Source organism: Pezoporus occidentalis, unplaced genomic scaffold, assembly GCF_034315485.1.
Source record: "Pezoporus occidentalis ecotype Australia unplaced genomic scaffold, CSIRO_AGI_Poc_V1 ctg239, whole genome shotgun sequence".
NCBI classification, from domain to species: domain Eukaryota; kingdom Metazoa; phylum Chordata; class Aves; order Psittaciformes; family Psittacidae; genus Pezoporus; species Pezoporus occidentalis.
In genome coordinates this window covers 760,241-782,670 of record NW_026914275.1, presented here as the reverse complement: position 1 = coordinate 782,670, position 22,430 = coordinate 760,241, and the positions used below count along the sequence as shown (strand labels likewise).

At 47.5% G+C, this 22,430-nt stretch overlaps 1 protein-coding gene and 1 long non-coding RNA gene across 2 annotated transcripts; one reads left to right on the top strand and one right to left on the bottom strand.

Moving 5' to 3' along the window:
- Nucleotides 1–1,727: 1,727 nt before the first annotated feature.
- LOC134165372 (uncharacterized) lies at nucleotides 1,728–11,298 on the bottom strand. The gene is made up of 3 exons (XR_009965503.1): nucleotides 11,008–11,298; nucleotides 3,944–4,107; nucleotides 1,728–2,293 (listed from the first exon to the last, which is right to left on the bottom strand). It is a non-coding gene; the product is annotated as an uncharacterized LOC134165372 (long non-coding RNA).
- A 4,221-nt stretch (nucleotides 11,299–15,519) lies between these two features.
- On the top strand, nucleotides 15,520–21,308 carry ADIPOQ (adiponectin, C1Q and collagen domain containing). Its single transcript, XM_062622048.1, has 3 exons — nucleotides 15,520–15,664; nucleotides 18,706–18,919; nucleotides 19,308–21,308. Exons 2-3 carry the CDS (start codon nucleotides 18,712–18,714, stop codon nucleotides 19,832–19,834), a joined length of 735 nt encoding a protein of 244 aa, XP_062478032.1. The 5' UTR covers nucleotides 15,520–15,664; nucleotides 18,706–18,711; the 3' UTR covers nucleotides 19,835–21,308.
- The last annotated feature ends 1,122 nt before the right edge of the window (nucleotides 21,309–22,430 follow it).

The following is a 22,430-nucleotide window of genomic DNA, read 5'->3' as shown; positions in this document are numbered from 1 at the left end:
GAAACAGATTGTCTGAATAACTTTTTTTCCCCCACCCCTTCTTACTTTCTTGATTGTGGTTACAAAAAAAAAAAACAAACATGTAAGTTAGCCTTTTAGGAACTCATTTTGTGCAGAAAAGTATCATGCAGGTTACACAACTATAGCAGGACAACTTGAGGTCTCTGCTATTGCTACAGAACACTACAGAACCTGCTGTCTCACAAAACCCAATTTGTAGACTGGTTCAGTTCAAAATGCAACAGAAATAGAATAAACTGCTTCAGTTGGAAAGGACCTACAGTGATCATTTACTCCAACTGCATGACCCCTCCAGGGCTGACCAAAACTTAAAGCATGTTATTAAGGGCATTGTCCAAATACATCTTAAACACTAACAGGCTTGGAGCATCAACCACCTCTCTAGGAAGCCTCTTCCAGTGTTTGACCACCCTCTTAGTAATGAAATGCTTCTTAATGAAATATCCTAATAGAAACATCTTTAAATTACCTCTTAAACATCTAAAGCAAGAAACAGAGGATATGAATGACTTTTTTTTCTCCCCACCTCTTCTTATTTTCTTGGATTGCAGCCAGCAGTCTGAGAGGTCAAGGATGTGCAAGAGGAGTTTCCCTGGACAAGAGCGGCATTCCCAGCCTTACAGGCAAAAGGCATCACCTTGCAGAGCTCTGTTTTATTTCTCATGGATGCTCACATTTTCAGGCTAGCAGGAAGAGTGCAGTTGCCTGCAAGTGCTACATCATCAGTATTCATTCCTTCAGGTATTCATCCCTTCCATTTGAGGATATCCTGCCTGCAGAAGAGCTGCTCTTCACCCTGCAGAAAAGGGAGCGCAACTGTCACACCTGAGACACAGCCATCAGCTTTCCCCAGTCAGACTTTGGTTGAACCTTGCCCCAAAACTTTGCTTTCATCACGTTAATCAAGTTATGTTTATAGTCACTCATGCTGCTCCCTGTTCCAGCAGGCCACTGTTGGGCAACCGCTGCAGTAAGAGCTGACTGCAACCTGCCTGTGCTCACCACTGCCCGCTTCCCTGCCCCAGCCAGAAGAGCAGCCCTTAGTTGCTTCTGTGCAAAATCAGCCCAAATCTGCCTGATGTGCATTGGAGTAAGCAAAGAGCTTTCACAGGCTCTGGTCTACCTCTGTGTAGGTTTTCTTACTGTTTGGGGTTTCTCTGGAGGGGGAGAACAGTCTTCCCCACAAAGGTGAACTGCACAGCCCTGCAGTAGTAACACGGTAAACCCTTTGCCTCTCCTCTCTGTACTGTGAACTATCTCAGGTCAAAGATAAACCCACATGAGGGCACCGTGACCATGTCAGAATTTCTGCAGGGTCATTTTTTTCTTTTCCAGAGGAACATTCCAAGCCAGAAGCTTCTTTTACAGTTTTTAACTGTGTTCTCTTGTCCCTTGTGAAATGCAAACAAACCACATGGCTCAAAAACCGAATGAGCGTGGTCTGGGGCTGGCTGAGTCACCCTGTTTGATTGTCAGTCTATAGTAATTAGACTGTGTGCACTAAACCATTTAATTACAAGGCACTCCAGAGTCAGACCCCTGAAAAAAGGATCAGACACTTCAGCCAATCCTGTCAGCACCTGCCATTAGTTGTAGCATCCCATTTCAATGAAAACCAGGAACTCCAACATGGAAACCACTCAATTTGAAGTGTTTTTCTAGATAGAACTAGTAAGAATATTTTTCCAAGGTTTGTTAGGAAAAAAACAGAGGCAAAACACCCAGCAAAAAACTCAGTTAACTGAAAAATAGATTCAACAAAACACTTTGAAGTAGTTCTCATCAGCACATACAACTCCTCAGAGACACAGACAAATGCAAGGAAGTTCTATGAGCCTTCTCCTATGGAGAAGATGGCCCGGCCCAGCCGAGAATTAGAATCACAGAATGGTTATGGTAGGAAAGGACCTTAAGGTTATCCAGTTCCAACCCTTTGCCATGGGCAGGGGCATCTCACACTAGACCAGGCCACTAAAGGCCCTGTCCAACCTGGTCTTTAGTGGTGGATCCAGTGTAGCTACTTCATGCTCTATCATCTGCTGTATGTATGTGCAGAGTTGAAGAACTGGTAGCTTATATGAGCTGTACTCAACCCAGTAAGCCTAAGAAACCTTTGAAGATACATTAAAACTGAGCACACGCTGAGCAGAGAAAGGTGGCCTCAGCAGAAACCACCTTTAAAGGTTCATCTGGACCGTAGAATGGTTTTGTACTCACCATGCAATAACAGTGTATGCAGGGAATGCTTCAGGTTGGACCAGTGGTTTTGGCTCTGCTATGACAAGGCTGAAATTAAAGGATGTATTAGACAAGCTTTAAGAAAAGAAATCGTTGCTTATGTTACTTTTCAGTGAACTCATGACAAACCAGCTGACTAAAATTTCCAAATGTATGCCATTCCTGCCTGCTTCTACCAACTCTGTGTTACCCTATGACTTCTGCTTTCTTTGAAAACAGAACAGTGCTTTGAATTTAGGAAAGTGTAAAATTTCTTTCTGAAGTAATCAGCTGCATGATGTTGTGCTGGAAAGGGTATGGCTCTTCCACTGTTCCTAGCAGGGAGGAAGAAGGATGATTTAGCCACATATCATTCGCATTAGAAACTCAAGTTTACTCCATCCTGATTCTGGAGCGTGCTATTCAGGGGATTTTTAAGATCAACAAATACAATTCTTTCATGTTCAGTCTCGATGCTGGTTTCCTGAAGAAGTGTAAGAAGAGGTTGTTGTAAGGGTGCTGGAAGTGCTGATTACAGAATGTCCTGCACCCATGCTATGCATAACACACCAGCTGAGAAAGTACAGTAAGGAAGGCAACATATCCAACGGGACTCAGCTATCTGGCATGCTGACTTTTCAATCTATGTCCAAAATAGCACTAAAAAGAGCTTGCACAGTACCTGCTTCAGCAGTGCCTCTGACAGGTTCTCTGCCTGTATGGTGCCAATTAAGGTGCAAGACTAATAAAGACAGTGGATTTAGACAAGGCAGTAGCATCCCCAAGGCTGCTCTTAGCCCATTTCAACCTCAGGACAGCCCTGTTTCCACCTCAGTATGAGCAGAATCACTGACATAACGTTTCCATCAGTGACATAGGCCAGGGCCAGATCCCTCTCTAATGTGAAGCAGTGTCTCTCCAGGCTGAGCAGACACAGGCATGAGCACCATCATGGCCAGTTCAGGAGCTCAGCATCCTCCAATCTCAGCCTTTCCTCCCATTTCCCACAGTCGTGCAGCTGATGCACATGTACACACACTTCAGGCCAAGTCCTCTCCTTCTGCTTGTGAGGCGGGATGGCAGCAGAGGCAGCACACCCTTCCCAAGGGACTTGTGTGAAAACAGCACCAAGGCAAGGGAAGAGATCGCACTGATCCTATGTCAGCCATCATTACCCATGCTTGTGATCCCTTTCAGGTTTGCATCCCAAGTTGGAGGCTGCCATTGGAAGGAAGATCTCTTGCTGGAAGATGGCTTGGGAGTTCAAAAGGAGGAGGGAGGACAACAGTGCTGTGGATCCAAGTGCTGCAGGAGATGTGAGACAATGGAGCACTCCCAGCACTGAGCAGACATATCCAATCCTCCCAGTACATCTGTATGAGCACAGGACCCCCAGGAAAGAGAGTTCCCCTCAAAAGGTAGTGCCATGACTACCTTTCTCATTAAAAGAGAGAGAGAGACAGAATATCTGTCCTTGCAGCCTGCCCAGCTCAGAGCGTGGGGAACAGCCCTCTCTTGTCCTGCATCCTCCATCACCTTTATTTGCTTAGAAATCCCCCAGGGCAGAGGAGAAGAAAACATATGTGCTTCTGAACAGTTAACAAGACAAAAGCTCAGACCAGGCCTCACTACACCGATCTGTAAGGGTATCCTTAAGGGTGTCCTTCCACCTGCAAAGCCTGTAGACCCACCACAGGAGTAGTACATAACACCCATCCCTTGATGCCAGCACACTCAGGTGTGCTGGCCCCGGTCCAGGCTCTGCCACTTGACACAGCAGCTGATGCAGATGAGACTTTGTTCATGGTAACTGTCCTCTCCACCTCTTCTGCAGCTTTGTCCTTCCATCTGTTGTTGTACAGACACCAACTGCAACCCACAAACACCACAGGTCTAAATGGGAGTTATCCCTGGTACCCCTCAGCCCTCATCTCCTGCATCTTCTCTTTGCCAAAAGACAACTTCAAACTAGGATATGAGCCTAGAGTTGTTCACATAAGGGTATGAGAAGGGGAAACTGAACTGAGAAAAGATCTCAAGGAAATGAGATTCACAAAGGAAGACAATCCCTGCATTGCCTATGATAACACAGGAAGCAAAAGACTCACCATTAGATAAGAATAGCAGATAACTGTTCATCTTCTCAATAGCCAACTGAGCTCTAAAAAAAAGATGTAGCCTTTTACCACTTCCTGTTTTCACAGTGGCAAGGGTGCAACCCCTCTGTCCTCCAGCTGGAGAGGTTCAGCCCCTGGTTTACTGCAGGCGGTGGTGAAGCCAAACGTCACCGAGGGCAAGATGCCTTCAGCACGCAGCAGAGGGATGAACACCCTCCCCATGCCTGTCTGAAGGAGGGAGCTGGCCTCAACAGCACCCTCCTTGAAAGAACAGTCAAGTTTTCTCAAGTCTCCTATGGATGTGTTGGCAAAAGGCCACGTGCAGTTGGCCTTATTCCCTCATACATGCATATTTACTCACAGGAGCCCAGTGAAAGAGCTGGAGTTAGCAGAGATCCATATGTACAGATTTATAGAAGGGGCTGTTGTTTGCAGCCCCATCTGGAAGAGGGTTGGATTGCCAACACCAGAAGGCTCCAGCTGAAAGGTGGTTTGGGTTTCAAGCAGCTGCTGTTATTTCAGTGGCAGCAACCTGAAACATTCAAATCTTTCTCTATATTATGTTAACAACTCCTGCTAATCCCATTGCAAAGTCCTTCTTGGTGACCATGACATGGTATGAAAGGTACCAAAGGGTCTAAACACAGAACATGGAAAGAGGTGGGAAAAGCAGAGGTGGCAATTGCAGAATGTGGGAGAAAGCAGCTATAAAACCTAATCTGCCTCAGCCTCCCCAAAATACTTGTGGCAGCTGGAAAAGATTCAAGCAAAAAACTTCAGCATTTCAAGGAGGCAGATGGAGCCTGAAAGGGGAGATGAGTAAAAGCCATGGTTTTCATTTAATACGTCTAAATCAGAGACAGTAGGTCTGTTCAGAAGCTAAGCAGGGAACAGCAAGCAGGTGCTCATAGCGTGCCACATGCACTTTAAAGGTATTGCACTCACAGCTTAAATTAAACTTTGAAAAATGCTGGGTTTCAGAGAAACAGAAGGGACAGGAAACCTGTGAAGAAGCTTTTATACGCAGCACAGAGACAGCCCAATTTAACATACTCTTCTTCTTCTGGAGGACATGGGAAGCCTTCATTCGGGTTGTAATGGGCTCTGAAATTTAAAAGGGAGGAAGAAACAGCCAGAGTATGGCTCCTTGAATATAGATAACCACAGCTGGAATGGGTCACAGAGCATGGGAATGAGTGGGGCTGCAAGGCTGAGTAGGGCAGCAGGGTGATATCGCAACAGACCAGCATGGAAACCACAGGAACATGCCAAGAGGACAGAAATAGCGGCCCTGAGGAAATGCTTCTTGTAAAATCCTCACCAAGCAAAAAGGCAGGGAATGGTCAGAAGGACGCACAGATGGTGGGAGTAAGGACAGGCCAGGGCAGAGCCTACCTGTGGGCAGAGCTGCTGTGGCTGCAGGGAGCAAGGCTGATTTGCAGAAGCATGAGACTAAGTAAAGAGTTTTGCTGTATATAAAAAAAAATATTATATACATATTATAAATATAAATATATAAATATATATAAAAATATATATAAGACATAAATCACATGTACATAGTGCACAGGGAAGAAGAGCCTGGTAGTCCTTGGTACAGAGAGGGATGGATGAGTGGAGGTCTTTCACCAACAGCAAAGGAGATTTCCTTAATGAGATTTGCTCAGGGGACGGTTGCCTCCTTTGAGTGGGTCAGTGCCCTGAGCAATGCACAGCATGATTATGGCAAGGGAAGGGGAGAGAAGATTGTCAGACCTTAACCAGCCTGCTTGATGCAACCCGTCCCTGAGAAATGTCTCTCTGGTGCCTAGACATAACCTGAGGGAATGGTTAAAGACATCAGCTCAAAGAGAAGTGAGACAACAAGTAGGTTCCTTTTCTATGAAAATAAAAGGATGGCTTCTTTTGCCTACGTTCAGAGCTAACCATCCCTGGAGACACCCAAGGCCAGGCTGGACGTGGTTCTGTGCAACCTTATCTAGTGGAAGATGTCCCTGCTCATTGCAGGGGAGTGGACTAGAGGAGCTTTGAAGGTCCCTTCCAACCCAAACTCTTCTATGATTCTATGATCTTAACTTTCTTAGAAAACAGAGTAACTGTGCAGTGACTGCAAGTGAATTCCCACCTATTTCAAGGAGTTAGGAACAGGCCTCCACTTTCAAAAACAGATTCTCTGGGAACAGAAAGATTTGCCATGAAGTGCAACATCCCCAGTCTCCCTGCTGCAGCCGCTAACTCTCTGACACCCCTGTGTAAAGAGGAGGGGACATTTCAGGGGACACTCCCGGGGAAAGCACGTTCCCAGTTGAGAAGCAAGAGAGGCTGCGGGCGAGCCGATGGGGCAGACAGCCTCACCAGAGGATGGAGCTGAGCAATACTGAAACCAAAACACACCAAAGGCTTTCTCACTCTGCAGCTGGCTCACCGGCTGACTGGGACAGTCGCTGCAAAGGGAGAAAACAGGAAGTTTTCTGTACCCATAAGGCAGCTTTGGGATGCACTGATGGAGGAGTTGCAGCTGAGATGGATTCCTACCCAGGCACCTTTACCACCTCTTGTCACCAGCATTTCCTTACCCACTTCCTATTAAAATCTCATCATACAGAAACCCTGCCATTAGCCAGAAGGGCTAATTTGTGCTGCCCTCCACTAGCAGTGGAAAATATTATCCTGATGTTGCCAGGTTCATGTTCTGCTCAGAACTGACCATGAATAACAAACTGAATATGCATAAGGTGGGGAGGAAATCAAGCACTGGCTGGACAGTGAGGAAGCTGCAAGAAGATCAATGAACAAATTCAGAGAAGCTGGATAAAATAATGGAGACAGTGAAAGAAGAAAATTTCTTTTGGGTGATGCAATGTGGTCACTGCTCCTCTTTGATAAGCATGTATGAAACCTTCCTTAAGCTGACAGGAAGGGAAGCAGGAGAGAGCCAAGGCCTATGGACCCATGCAGCCAGGGAGATCCATGTGTGAGCAGTCTGCTGAGAGAAGAGAGCCACTGTGGTTAATTGTATTTATTCCACTTCAAAAAGCAAGTAATGTCAGTCTTGGAGAAATGCTTAGCCAGAATAATGCCCCCTCTTTCCATTCCACAGTGTCAGAAACCGTCTGCATTTGGAGTCATTACAATGCAGCCAGAGCATGCTGCCCTGAAAGGAAAGGCTGTTACAATACTTTGTAAACTGAAAAATCCTATCAAGGTAGCAGATGCTTCGCGAGGATGGTGACAGGGTCTGTGCGGGAAACATCCTAACAACTGTAATTGAGTCATAAAGACAGGCAGTGCATGAGCAGCAAGCAGAGGAACACATGCAGAGATGATCTTAAGGTCCTTTCCAACCCTAACTATTCTATGATTCTATGCCACTTTCCTTCCTTACAGAAGCAAACATTAGAAAACAACCAAGATACGAAGTCAATTACTTTCAAAGGTATCAGAAAAGGCTCCATGGGGAAGACAAATGAAGCCCAGAAACAGAAGTGAGGGAGTGAGAGATGACAAAGCCACTGAGCACGACACATGCTGGTGTCTGCAGGCTTGTCATAAACCCAAAGGGCAAAGCTGAAAGCAGTTATTTGCTGTTCAGCCAGATAAATATATTTGCAGACAGCAGCCAAGAGACCACAAGCAAACAAGCTGTGGGGCTCAGGGATGGATTCCACCCTGCGCCAATGCACGTGACAGCAGAAACCCAGTGGGGTTTCAGCACCATCTGCCTGTGTTGGTGCTGCTTGGGCAAGTGAAGCCTTAGTTCTTGTCAGTGCAGGTCAGAGCCATGCAGGGCAGGTCCCCTCTGAAGCCACTGATGAGAAGATTGCTCAAGGGTTTCTCTGCTGTGAGGTCTGGTGGATGGGGAAAGAGCTCACGATCAGCAGGCACTGAAGCTCTGTCTTGCCTTGGAAAGTGAGGCAATGCCACAAGCACTCATTCCTGCCTCACATCAGCAGTCTTGATCAGGCACAGGAATGGCTTTTGCCATGATAGGAATTGGATTACATGCTTTAGCTACAAGGGCATCTAGTGACAGACAAGAGGGACTGGTTTTAACTGGACAGAGGAGAGATTGAGATTAGACATTAGGAAGAAGCTCTCTGTGAGGATGCTGAGGGTGCCCAGAGAAGCTGTGGCTGCCCCATCCCTGGCAGTGTTCAAGGCCAGGTTGGACGGGGCTTGGAGCAAGCTGCTCTAGTGGAAGGTGTCCCTGTCTGTGGCAGGGGTTGGAGCTGGATGAGCGTTAAGGTCCCTTCCAACACAAAACAGTCTGGGATTCTGTCAACCACCTGTAAGGTCAATATGGGCCTATTGCAGTCCTAGATGGAGTATTTCCCATGATGAAAGGAAACCCATATCACCTCATTTTGATTCTCTGAATTTCCTTAACTGCTCCTCTTTGGCAGTGGGAAAAAACCAATCCCTTTGTTGCTCCTCCTCTCCTGCCAAAGAGACTCTCTCTGATGTCCCCATCTTCATCAGTGTGTTTCACAGGCAGAGCCTCAAGGATGCTAGCACTTGAAAAGCAAAAACCTGAAGTCCTGGGGGGGATTTTCAGTGAGGTGGATACATGGAGCTGCCTGGAAAAAGATTAAAAAAAGAAAATAAATGGAACCATCTTAGATCCTTTTGTTTTCTCTCTTTGCTATTCAGAGAACCTCTGTGTCATCCGAGACAGACACAGCGGGGAGCTGCTACTTGCTTTGCCAAAGCAATGAGAAGGAATAGCCTCTGTTAAAGACACCACCCGCATTGGGATTATAAATACAAAAAGAGATGAATTTATCCAGTTGAACCTAATCCACAGAAAACACTGCAGCGAGGAGCAGGAGTCAGGGGAGTGCTTGGCTATGGGCGACAGGCCAGGGGGGACATATGGATCACATTAAAAACCTATAAAGCAGCACCAGAAAATGCATTTCAATACAGAAGTGCCTCCAGCCCCACCTGCCTCTCTATCACTGTGGCATTTGCTGGAGACTAATGATCCCAAGGAGGCAGGATCCCAGCCCAGCATGCCAGGGCACCCCATCCTGCCAGGGCATGGCAGGAGCAGGAGGCTGTGTGTGATAGCAGGAGGGTTCAGGACATCTCTTTGCTTGTGGGTTTGGTGCCTGGGTGCCCAATCCTGCAAGATTTCCATGTGGGCACGGGTACTGGGCTGCCTCAAGCCCAGATGAGCAGCAGCACTGAAGCCTTCATGGCTGCTGTGCACCTGAAGAGTAGGGTCCCTGGCATCCAGATGCAACTGAGCACCAGCTCAGAGCACCAACACAAACCACTTGCATGCTACCAGATCCGCTTCTCCGGCTCGCACGTAAACCTCCTGGCAGACACGAGGCGAGGTGCTACAGCCCAAGTGTGAATGGAGGCTGCTGGGTGAGCCGGCTGCCAGGCGGAGAGGTGCTTCCCAAAGAGAGAAGTATATCACAGAATGGTGTGATAGCTGAGAAGGAACCAGCATTGTTTTCCATATGGAAGAGAGTCTGCAGTGGAGGCAAAATCGTTTGGTTCCAGGAACAACAAAAACCACAATTTACTGCTAAAACCAGTCACATTTGGCTGTCCAAATCAGAACAAGCACTTGTAAAAATGAATAATTGAAGACATCATAAGCCATTTATCAACCCTACATCAACCATAAATGCCTTCTGCTAAGCACAGAGAAATGCCCTATCAGAAGCGTCATGGATGTATTGTTCCATATGACTTCCCAAAGAGCACTTCATGATGATTTATATAATGAAATGCCCAAAGTAAAAACATATAGTAATCATAGTTATATCAGATTTAGTTTCTTGGTAAAAGCTGCATCACTCAGATGCAGTTCCACAATGATATTTCTTTTTATAGACAATGTAGGATTCGTAACGCCTTAAATTAGTCACATCCTTGCTTTGAAGTGATTAGATTTTGTAAAAAATGGGAGAAATAAGCAAACTGTTATCCCTTAGCGCCTCACTGGTGTTTGGAAGCAAACATTACTGAATGTGAGCACAGACACTCCACAGGCAGGGACTGGTTGCCTGCCCTGAGAGTACAGTGATTCAGTCTCACAGGCTGTTAAATGACAGTCCAGGAGGGTCCTGCACTGGGAAAACAGCTCCAAAATCAGAGGGCCAGTGCTGAACGTACCTACCTCACCACCCTGCCATCATGTCCATCATGCTGCAAAAGGCAGGCAGTCAGCTAATGCATGGCAGAGATTACAGGCACCGATCGCTCTAGATCAATACCTTAATGAATAGAAAAGCCATTATAGACAAAAATTATTCTTGGGCACTTGCATAATGCAAAGAAGTACATGATGGGAGGGCATTATCTCACTCGTGGGCTCTTGACTTTCACCCCATGGGTGAACTCAGATGTGGGTAGAGTTGGGCTGTCATGAGCCAGTGCTCTCAAACACAGCAGACAAGGGATGTGGTTTACAGAGCTACAAGGAGCCCTTTGCGCACCCTGCTTGCTCAGGGTTGTGTTTGGAGAAGCCAGGTATGCCAGTACCCGCATGCCTGTGTGTAGTGAGAGCAATAATCCTGTTTGCAATGGGGGATAAAAGGATGGAAGGGACTGGGGGGGAAATCCCTGTGTCAGGGGGCCCAGCAACCCATGACCCCTCACTGCGTGCACCATGCCCCAGCATGGAGCCACTTACCTGACACAGCCTCTGCCAAAGGGCTCAGGGTTACGGGGCTCCACATGCCTCCTGTCCATTCCCATCAAACCCAGAGCAAAACCACCCTTCTGGTTTGTGCAGCTCCTCCAGACACCCCAATACCGTTGTCCCAAATTGAGAGCAGTGGGTGCAGGGCCTGAAAGAAGAGACATTTCCAGTGATGGGGAACTATGCCATTTTTTTTTCTCAGAAATGAAAAGTGATGAAAAATAGGGGAATGTGGGGGGCATACATCCTTTAAAAAGACAAGTGCTGCCATGGCTTGTCTAAGACACCTGGGTGAAACCACCACCACCACCCTTCTGCTGCTCTTTAGAGCCATCCAAAGAATTGTGGCTGCCCCATCCCTGGCAGTGTTCAAGGCCAGGCTGGATGGGGCTTGGAGCAACCTGCTCTAGTGGAAGGTGTCCCTGCCCGTGGCAGGGGTTGGAACTGGATGGGTTTTAAGGTCCAGTCCAACCCAAACCCGTCTGAGATTCTATGATTCAGGGGGATGACTGCAAACCAGCCCCTCATCCCCCCAGCTCATTGGTGCTCAGCCAGGTTTCCCGAGGGCAGTTAGCACCGTCTATTGTCCAGACCTCAGAGTGGAGGGGCCTGGCTGACGGGGAACATGCAAATTCATGTCTGCGAAAGAAACTGCTCTTCTCTGTGCCTGAATTATTCTGAAATGCTCCCCTAATAAATAATTTATCTACTTCGTGAAGATGCATGTTCAATGAACACAAGCGGACTTCAGGGTGCTGGGTGTTTATTAGCTGCAAGCTCTCCTTCCTGCACTGAGGCTTCATTTTAATGGGCAAGTAGAAACCTCATTAAACACCTCATCACTAGCTCAGCCCATGGAGCAAAGCTGGAGGGGAGAGCTGGGCAGAGGTACTCTCTCAGGTGCCTCATTGGAAAGAGGCGATCACAGCTTGGGAGTGAAATCTGGGCAAGATTGGAAGGGGATGCTGCAGGCTCCACATACCAGATCACTGAGGTTGTTCTGCTCCCTGCCTGACCTCTTCAAAAGCACAGAATGAGCCCCAAAACAAGACCTTTAGCCTGTACTAAAAGCAACCCATACCTAGCTCAGCTGTGAGCTGGTGTGAGAGCAAAGGGAAGCTGGATGGAGTGTCCATAGCCCCCTATACAGATGGGTCCTTGGCTGTGTTTCCCTGGCCAAAGCAGCACCCTGAACTTGCAGCGCAGAAATGAGCACCCTGGGAACAGCTATGACATTAATAAAAGGAGCTTTGAGTAGTATTTACAGGGCCCTGTTTCCTGAACAAATGCATCTCAATGTCCTTTTCGGCATGAGAAACCCTGCTGTGCCAAGATCCCTTTCTGGAAGCCTGAGGCTGCAGAAGATTGTGATCATTAAGAAACACACACTGTTGCTCAAGCCTGGCAAGGAGCTGTTCTGCCCAAGCTGCCCATTGCAGGGAAGAAAAGAACCCATTTGTCTGTGTGAAACAGGCCAAGAAATCAGTAACCCTGCTGCTGAGAAGCAGGATGGATTCATCAAGCAAAGGCAGTGTGTCAGATGGGTCCTCTCATCCTTGCTGCTGGCTTCTGGTGGCCCCCGAATGCTGCCTCAACATCCCCGTTGTCCCTCGTACTGATGGGGCTCCTATGTCCTCCACCATTCATCCCGTGCTACCATCACATCTCCTACCAGAGAAAGGACTGACCAGGCTGATGCCCTCCATGCTGTCTGCAGGGAGAGCTCCTCTTGTCCGTTAACAATTAGCCACTAGAGGGAAGTACAATGCTGTACGGGGAACGGTTTGGATGAACAACAACGCATGGGACTGCAGAGAATCACAGTTTGTGGCTAGGGTCCTTCCGATGCTGATGCTGACAAACCTATCATGACTCTGTGATAAGGTCCTTGCTAAAGGCCATTTTGCTGCTTTTCCTTCGGAGTTGGCTCCCCATCACTCACCACTATCTTGTCCTCCCATGCAGGTGCCCATGGGGAAGTAGCACGACAGGCATGGGCTCTGTCTGGATGTAGGAGTGGACTCGGCTGTGCTGCCCTGGGGAGTGAGCTGACTTCACTGGGGCTGCTGGCAATGCCCAGGGATAGAGCCAGCAGCACCCCTGGCACGGTGACCGCGGTTCCTCCACTGCATACAGCCCTGGGCAGCTCCAGAGCAGGACATAACAGCCTGTCAGCCAGCCCACTAAATGGCATGCATAGTTTTTGCTGTTTTTAGCAAAGCAGGGAATGCGTGTTGTTTCTGGGACGTGCAGTATCCACTGCCAGTGGAAAGACAAGGGAAGGGCCAGGAATCCCAGAGGGACAGTGAGCCAGGGCAGGGAGGGGACAGCTCCCGGTGGAGGGGACACAGCAGCCTTGGGAAAGGATGGGACAACCAGGGGACAAAGGTTCCCATGGGCTGGGCTCCACAGTGATGCTGACCCTGCTGAGGGAGGACATCGGTAGGCAGCTGGGTGCTCCTTCCCTGGCCCCCATGGCATGGATCCAGAGCAGCCACCGACCTCCTGAGGCAGCCATCCCAACCTCCCCATGGCCAAAGAAGCTTTTGACCGCTCAAATCTCACCAGCGGGGATTGTGACTCTGCTGGTGGAGCACAGCTGATAACAAGCCTCCTGCTCTGTTTTGTTCCTGTTTATAGATGGCTAAATATAACTTTCTGCTTATTTTGAATTCTTAGTGAAAGCTCTGATCCACAATCCATCACGTCGGGCTTGTGTTTTTCATATTTGCAGGCTTGCATCAGGCTCAGCACAAGGTTTAGTAGCTGAGTTAGTTAGGTACAGCCAGCATATCCCACACCACTGATATGGTCACTGCAGTGCAAAGCGGAGAAGGTGCTGCAGGACCTATGGACAGCAGCTTTCTCTATGCTAAAAAGAGCCCCCACAGCCCCAATCAGAGCTGCTGCCTTCAAGCACTGCTGGTCCAGACCACATTTGGTGGCAGGCTCTGCTTGTCACCAGGCAGAGCAAAGTTTTCCTCTCACACACCAGAAGTAACTCACTTGTTATTGTAGGATTATGTACAATATCCTTCTCTGCAAGAGGGAACAGGAGCCAGGACCAACACACAAACTAAGTGTGTAAGACAACGTAATCACAGGCAAGTACCTCAGGTGGTGTATCAGCTGGTTGTACTCCTAGAGATAAACTCCCACCCCTCTTCTGAGAGGCAGGGATAACATCTGGCCAGGTGTTTGATGGACTACTGAAAGATTGATAACTGTGGTATTTTCCTAACAACTGAATTGAAAGGCCATGAGGCAACTGTAGCACTACCTATTAAACACATCAAGTCCAGCTCTATATCCTGTCTGCCTCATGAATACCGCAATCATATATTTTGGGGTTCAAGCCAAGAGCTGGCAGGGATACCAGCTTTGTCTTGCTGATACAGGGAACAGGCAGATGAAAACCTCTTGTCTCCACTGTAAAGAGTTCCTATCTCAGTTCCAAGATCCTGCTCCTCCATTCATCTCTCAGGAGACAAGGCTTCAATAGAAACATTGGCATCACATGCACATAGGCACACACATGGCTTCAGCAAGCCACATTTATAAGAAAATAGCAGGTACAACTCGATTTCCGTCATATTTTAAGTCTCAACATTGTATGGAAAAGCCATCATCCAAAGCAAATAATAAAATGTTGGACCGCTTGACCAAACTAAGGCAGGTAGCAAGCAGGCGTCCTGGGGCTCCTCCCTTCTGCACCCTACTCCTTGGGACTTCAAGGTGTCCATATAGACATCCTTTTAGTCCTTTCAGATAGCTAGCTGTTTACAATAACTCAGTAATGAGGATACAGTCCTGTTTCCCCTCTCCCAAGGACACCAGCTTCCCAACACTGGCTCCCCATACCCTGCTGCAACAAATGCACCAGACTATATTTTCTTAGTCCTTCTTGTGAGCCCAGGTTTGCCAAGGTCCTGCTTAGCTAACCTTGAAAAAGACTTTGTCCTGATCTAAAGCCAAAATGTGGTGGGTTGGAAGCCATCTGTAGGGCTGAAATGACTCCAATGATTTACTATAGTGCTGGCATGCACTTGGCTGGCTTAAGACAAAACCCTCTCCCCCAGCTCTGCCCTTTCTCTCAGGCAGCTTTGCCCTTCTTTGATGCAGCAGCAGCCTCCAGGCAGGAACAGCTCTTGCCATTAAAGGGAGAAGCTGAGGCTTCACACAGAGTAATTCATCTACTAATACACTGATAAAAACCCCTATGAGTGTGTGAATACAAGGCTGAAGAGACGCTTTCTCTATCACCTGCTAACAACATTTCCCAGTTCACACAAAGCAGCATCTTGTGCTGTAGAAGCCCAGTCTGGGATGAGCAGGTCTTCACGTGAGCTTCTCCAGCAAACCATTGCTCCTTCAGGTCCCATCAAATTCCCAAACCCATCTTTTCCCCATTAAGGCTACCTTTGCAAGCTATCCCACTGTGACCGGATTATATAAATGGTCCAAAACTTAAGTGATGTCCAAGAAAAATTAATGGGAAAACCCAACTTTTATGTCAGCATGCGCAATAGCAAATGGAAAATGCACTGTCTGAGCTGACAGCTCCCTGTGCCCTTAGGGATAGCGTTGTAGTAGCCAGGCTTCATTTCCAAAGAGACTGCAACAAGCCAACTAGGACTCAAAGCAGCTGGTAAGCATGACTTTTCTTTTAACCCCTTCTCACTAAATTCAGATTTTCTCTTCTTTTGGGATTGAATCAGACAAACACTCCTCTGTTGCAATGTTTCCTTTCTTAGAGTTATTCTCAGAATAGCTAAAGAGTACTTTAAACCAAGAATAGCCCTTCTCCCTTACATTTGTACTCCTGGTTTTGGAAACACTATTTAGAGATCAAAACTCCTAAATCAAAAGCAGACAGGAACAACGGTGAAAAACCATATGGCAATGTGAGCACCGTGCTGGCACCTTAAGATTCCACTCTTTCCTCAAAGACTCCTGGGAAGACTGGGTTTACCCCAAATCTCCCCAAGTCCTATCAGTTCCTTGCCAGAAACCTGCACTACCCAGATTTAAGGTGCAAGCCCCCTGGAATGTCAGCAAAAACTGTGCTACAAGGGATTACAAAGGCAAAAGAAAGATCAGCATAAGCCAGACTCCTGATTGAAGAATATAGTGGAGCTGGAAAACAGGTGGATTTTCTGTTCTGTGTTTTGTGCAGAGAGGTATGAGTTTGTGTTTTTTTTTAATATATAATTACAATTATGAATAATTATTAATATGTTTAATAGCATAATTATTAATATAGTGTTATGTGAAATTTAAATTCTGAATTATGGTCTAAATCCCTATATTGCACTTATGAATGCATTGTCCTTATGGGTGATACACTGATTTCTCCTTATATATGAATAAGCTTCATATAATATATATGAGCTTTTAATACAGTGGCTGCCGAGGGAATAACAGAAAGCCACCAAGACAACTTAGTTCAACTTCACTTGTCCAAAAGGTATAATTGACATTCAAATATAGTAGATTATTTCATGTTACACTACTGAGCATCAGACAGAAAGAAATAGGAAAGGTAAAGTAAGGGGAGATCACTGGAGATTAAACTCAGAGCTAACAGTCATAGGTTAAAACTTTCCCTTTGCAATACATCCGTATACCAGAGAATTACTCCATTTCTCAAAGAAGCAAGCCACCGGCGTTTGAGTCAAGCTGTAGCAAATAGAAGAAGATTTCTACTTGCATATCAATACAGTTTCCTTATGGGACAGGAGAAAGCTAGGTGCAGTGAAGAGTCACCCAGGGATGCTCTGGAACGGGCATCGCTTTGAGCCCTTCAGAGCAAGCTGGAAAGGCATCTGCCAGTAAAAGTCCTTGCAGCCCTGCTTTGGGACGACTCAAATGTGCACCACTTCTGACCATAAAGGAGGGTTTTAATTTGCACCAGCAAAAGAGCTGGTTCTGGGGCACACATTGCTGAAGTTTTGATATTTGCTTTCTAGGACGCATATGAGAAAGTGGAACTAGAACAAACAAAATCACCAAGACACACAGATTTCTATTGAACACTAGCGTGTGTTAACACAGTTCAGAGATTCCCTGGCAGCCTGTGCCAATTATGGATAGTGCATGCATGTAGCTGAGCAGGAGGGGACTCACATGGGGGGACAGGAACACCTCTGCTTCATGCCATGGCAAAGTGGCCATATCAGAGTGTGCCCAAATATGCACACCCTCACTTGCCAACCCAAGCCGCTTTCAGGATTATAGACACCCATTTCACTTGTCCACCCTGGTTCGTGGACAATTGCTACATCCCTCGTTGCAAAGGGACATTTTGCTTCCAAAAGGGCAGAGGTAATGAATGGAAAAATAACCGAGAGAAATAAATCCCAAGAAAGACAAGTGATTCAAATTAAAACAACTGCTCACTTCAACTGACCGATGCAAAGCAGCAGCTTCTGGCCAGCCTCCCCCTGGCTTTATATGCTGAGCATGGGACATCATATGGAATGCCCCTTGGGTCCTGTGTTCAGCTGTCCCAGCTGTGTACCCCCCAGCTCCTTGTGCATCCCCAGCCTGCTCGCTGATGGGGTGAGGAGCAGAAAAGGGCTTGGCTCTGTGCAATCACTGCTCAGCAGTAACTAAACCATCTCTGTGTGGTCAACACTGTTTCCAGCACAAATCCAAAACACAGTCCCGTACCAGCTGCTATGAAGAAAATTAACTCTATCCCAGCCAAACCCAGCACATTTCTTTAGCTTCCTTTGATGAAATCATGCAAGAGCTAATGAGACATTATTTGAAGTATGACATTTAAATAGCTCACACAGGAAAATCAACTCTGCAAAGGAATTGATCTGGAATACTATTTTTCTTGGAAATTACAGAGCTAGGGACTCTAATGGCCATGCTGTTATTCACCTTTCACTGCCTATTGTGCCACTTAGAATCCTCATAATGGGCCATTCCAGGGTATAATCTCTGCTGGAGCAGTATCACACAATACTCTTTTTAAAATATCTGTTTCCTAAAAGCCAGACCGAAAGCCCACCAAGGTCCCATTGATTTCTGGGAGCAAAAGCCCCAGGCTGGCTGTAGGGCACCACCACTGACATGGTTCTTGGGAGTTGCACTGATTGCTCTGACTAGCAATGCAACTGAAGAAAAACCTGACCCTACAGTGCTTAGACACTGCACAACTTGTCTTCAAGAATCACAGACTGGTTAGGTTTGGAAGGGACCTTAAAGCTCATCCAATTCCAACCCCTGCATGGGCAGAGGCACCTTCCACTAAACCAGGTTGCTCAAAGCCCCATCCAACCTGGCCTTGAACACTTCCAAGATGTGTAATCCCTGGATGTGTAATCCTCTTCCCATAATCAAACAACATAATTTGTGGTACTCTGGCATCTGCTGTACTTGATCCCAAGATACAGCCGTGTCCATGCAAAAAGCCCATGAGTTGCTGAGGGCAACTCTGGCATTTGCTCCTCTCCACACTGGATGTGCTCCCAGGCGCCCCATCCTGGCTTGGCTTGTGAGCTCACCCCAGTGCTATGCTGTACACAGAGGAGTCCCTGGGGCAAGCAGAACTGCTTTGCTTTGGACATGTTGATTTAAACTTTAGTCTTCGTGCCTCTCAGTTATCAGGGTGGGGTTTTGTTTGCTGTTTTTCTCCCTATTAACCTTTAAAGCTAACACAGTGCATGTCCACATCAGGAACCGATGATGAGGGGCTTCCTCTTTTGCTCACTGCTGCTGCTGCTGGCCCCCCATTGCACAGAGGTGGCTGCCCAGGAAGGCGAGCCAGAACCCAAAACTCCATGTGCCAACTGGATGGGAGGAGCGCCTGGCTATCCTGGCCACAACGGGCTCCCTGGCCGGGACGGGAAAGACGGAAAGGACGGGTTAAAGGGAGAGAAAGGAGAGGAAGGTTGGTAAGAAACATGGGGTACGTCCATGCTGGAGCCAGGGGGCAGGCCTAGCCCCAGCAGATCTCACACTGGGTCCATGCCTGATCTCTGATGGCTTTCAAATATCTGCAGGGATGGAGATTCTACAACCTAAGACAAAGAATTTGGCTGGTGGCTGTTTTTCCAGCTAATGAGGGAAATCATTACACGCTGGAAATCAGACATGCTCTGCACACAGCCTGGGGGGGTTGAGTGGGCTTTTTACTTGCTGACTCAGCTCACATGGATGTTGAAGTCACTGCTGCTGTGCCAATCCTCATGCTACACCTCCCTCTATATTTTGGGCTGGTGAGTAGCAGCTGCTGGCACTGTGCTAACAGAATTCCCCGTTTCCACTCTGTCTCCCAGGTATGCAAGGTCCCAAAGGTGACCCAGGTGAAGCAGGAATCCCAGGGAAGGAAGGGCCACGAGGATTCCCTGGATACCCAGGGCAGAAGGGGGACAAGGGCGAAGGTGCCTTCATCTACCGCTCTGCCTTCAGCGTGGGGCTGACGGACCGAGCCCCCCACCCCAATGTCCCCATCCGCTTCACCAAGATCTACTACAATGAGCAGAAGCACTATGATGCGTCCACCGGCAAGTTCTTCTGCACCATCCCTGGCACATACTACTTCACCTACCACCTGACGGTCTACCTGACGGATGTCAAGGTCAGCCTCTACAAGAAGGACAGGGCGGTGATGTTCACCTACGACCAGTTCCAGAAGAACAACGTTGACCAAGCAAGCGGCTCCATCTTGCTCCACCTCAGCTCTGGGGATGAGGTCTGGCTTCAGGTGTACGGGGAAGGGGACAACAACGGCATCTATGCTGACAATGTCAATGATTCCACTTTCATGGGCTTCCTCTTGTACCCAGATATGGATGGCCGCTAAAGAAGGTGGTCCTGCTCGGGATAGGAGGAGGTGGCTTAACCCCGGACGGTGCCCTGGGGCACTGCTGCTATAGCTATACTGTATTTACCCGATAACTGCCTTTCATGGGGGCAACAGTTGCCAAGGGTGGACCAATAAGTGAGGTTAATGAGTCACTTCTGTGGGACTAGGAGTTTACTTCTACCTTGGGTCTTGCTCTTCTTGTGGAAAGCTGGGCCAAAAGTAACTCTCAAGATGGCCTAACCTCTTTTGAATTTAAAAATAAGAGAACAATCAATTACATTTAGATATCCCATTTTAAATTTCCCTTTGTTAACCACTTAAGTCCACTAAAAACAATGGTACACATTTTAAATTGGAGTAGAATATGTAGAAGACTGTTCACAAAAGCCATCTCTGCTCTTGTTTTCAGCTGGAACAGATGGCTCCTTTTTTACCATTGTAACATGCTGTCCTATTAGGGCCTTTGGTTTCCACCCATGGTTTGTTGTCTCCCTTCTTTAGCCCAGATCCTTGAATATATTCAGGTTATTAACTTTCACTAATTGTAATCCTTTGATTTTCCTTCTATGTCTATCTTCTATTGTTACCTCTAATGTAGACAGCGTGCTTGTTCAGGGCAGGATCTTCTCTTTCGATGTATTTGAAAAGTCTTATGAATGCTGGTGAGGCCACATACCAAAAACAGCCCACTGACCGCGTGGCTCTGGGGTCCTGAGGTGATGACAGACGCATTGCCTGCACAACTGTGATGCTCAGAAATGCCAGCTGCTCCCCTGCAAACACCTGATGTCTGGTGGGGGAGCAGAAGGTACCTCAAGGATCTCGGGCAGAGGGAACCTCAGGGTGGAAATGACCCTTCCCAAATCACCCACCACATGCTGGAAGTGATAGCTCGAGTACTTGATCATCCCAGAGGCCACCAGCATGGAACACATGAGCAGCATCTCACGGTTTCCATCTGCAAGCTGGCAGGATCCTGGTACATCTCCCCTTTGAATAGCTCCGAAATGCAGTCAGAAGTTGAGATCTAGCAACCAGTTTTCTACTCTTCTTATGGCATAAGTGTGCCATAAGCAGCGTTTTGCACACCAGCTGAGCAGAGCTTCACGTGGTGTGCTCCAGTGGGCTCCTGGGATGAACACCCTCAGGACCTGCCCCAGCTCTCAGCAAGGTTACCTTAATGGAAGAAGAGTATTAAGGCTGGAACTAGCCACAGTCCCATCAAACTGCTCTCCAAGGAGCTTGTCTATTAGCTAAAAGAGGATTTGGTAGTTTCTCAGATACATCCAAAGAAGAGTCCCATTAAGCTTCAGGACAAGCTAACACAGATCAGCGCTAATGTGATATTACAAGCACACAACGGCACTAAATGCTTCAACTGAAATTACTTCCAAGAGCAGCACTTCACACTCCAGTGAATTACTATATTACATATAACAACAACAATAAAAAACTCTCTCAGTGAGAACAATCCCATGCTTTATTGTGTTCTCCTCGCTTATATTTTGTAGCAAGCTGGGGGCAGCCTGGGCTGGCACACATAGAGGGACAGCCCATTTTGCTTTCACAAAGCCCCCCACCCTCTAGCTTTCACCAAGGCTTCAGCATCTCACACTGTATTGCCTCCTTTTTGGATAACATCAGCTCTTGTTTCCAGACTGTTTCCCCAGAGCCACTGTGCCTAAATCTACCCTGACTGACCAGGCAGAGAGAGGTACTTCACTGTCTCAGGATCTAAAGTGACAGTTACCGCTCCAGCACAAAATCCCAGTTTAACCCATCGCCCACCCACAAAACCACTTTGCACACCCCAAGAGCTACAATCGGCCCCTCCCAGCTCTCCCCTAGGGCAAATGCTCCCAGCAGAGGCTCATCCCATCAGCAAAGCAAGCACAGACACAGGGCAGGGCTGGCAGAAAAGCATCCCCCCCCTCAGCACACACCTCTGCCCCACTGAAGCCAGGGCCCCTCCAAGGCTGCAAGGCCCCAGGGAGTGCTCATAGCCCAGGAACAACCCAGATACCTGTGTGTAGCGTGGGTTTCCAATCTCCACCTCCCTAGCTCTCCATGCCAGGAGCACAGGGGCAGCCCAATTGTGGTAACCCAAGAGCAGGGAGCTACAGGGCATCATGCTTTCCTTGTGCTGCTTTTAGGGAGAGCTGCAAATAGGGTTTGAGAGGGTAATGAGGTCCTGGAGGATGAGCTCAGGGGAGTTCCTAATGAATCCAGCCTTTTTCCATTACCGAGTGGCTGTGTTTTTACCCTCCCTCAGTGCTCCATAAACCTGTGTTTTGGGAAAACATGGCCAAACAGGCACATATCCTAATTGATAGGCTGATCCTAATTGCGCCTCAACACCAGGTAATCACTTGTGCCAGTAATTAATTGGAATACAAATAGCAGTTGCACTAATAGCAGTGCACTAAACCATGAAGAACTACAAGAACGAGATAATTGCCTGTAAGACTTGTACTTATTTGTGAAGTATAAACTCACTAGAGGCTTGTCAGCATGGAAGGAGGCAAAAGGGTTAGGATAAAGTCCTGTACTTAGCTCATCAGCCACTGTACTTCCATAGTGGAAAAACAATCGG

Coding starts and splice junctions, on each gene's coding strand:
- ADIPOQ (XM_062622048.1), top strand. CDS start 18,712: ATGATGAGGGGCTTCCTCTTTTGCTCACTGCTGCTGCTGCTGGCCCCC. Junction 18,920..19,307: donor GGGAGAGAAAGGAGAGGAAG/GTTGGTAAGAAA, acceptor TCTGTCTCCCAG/GTATGCAAGGTCCCAAAGGT.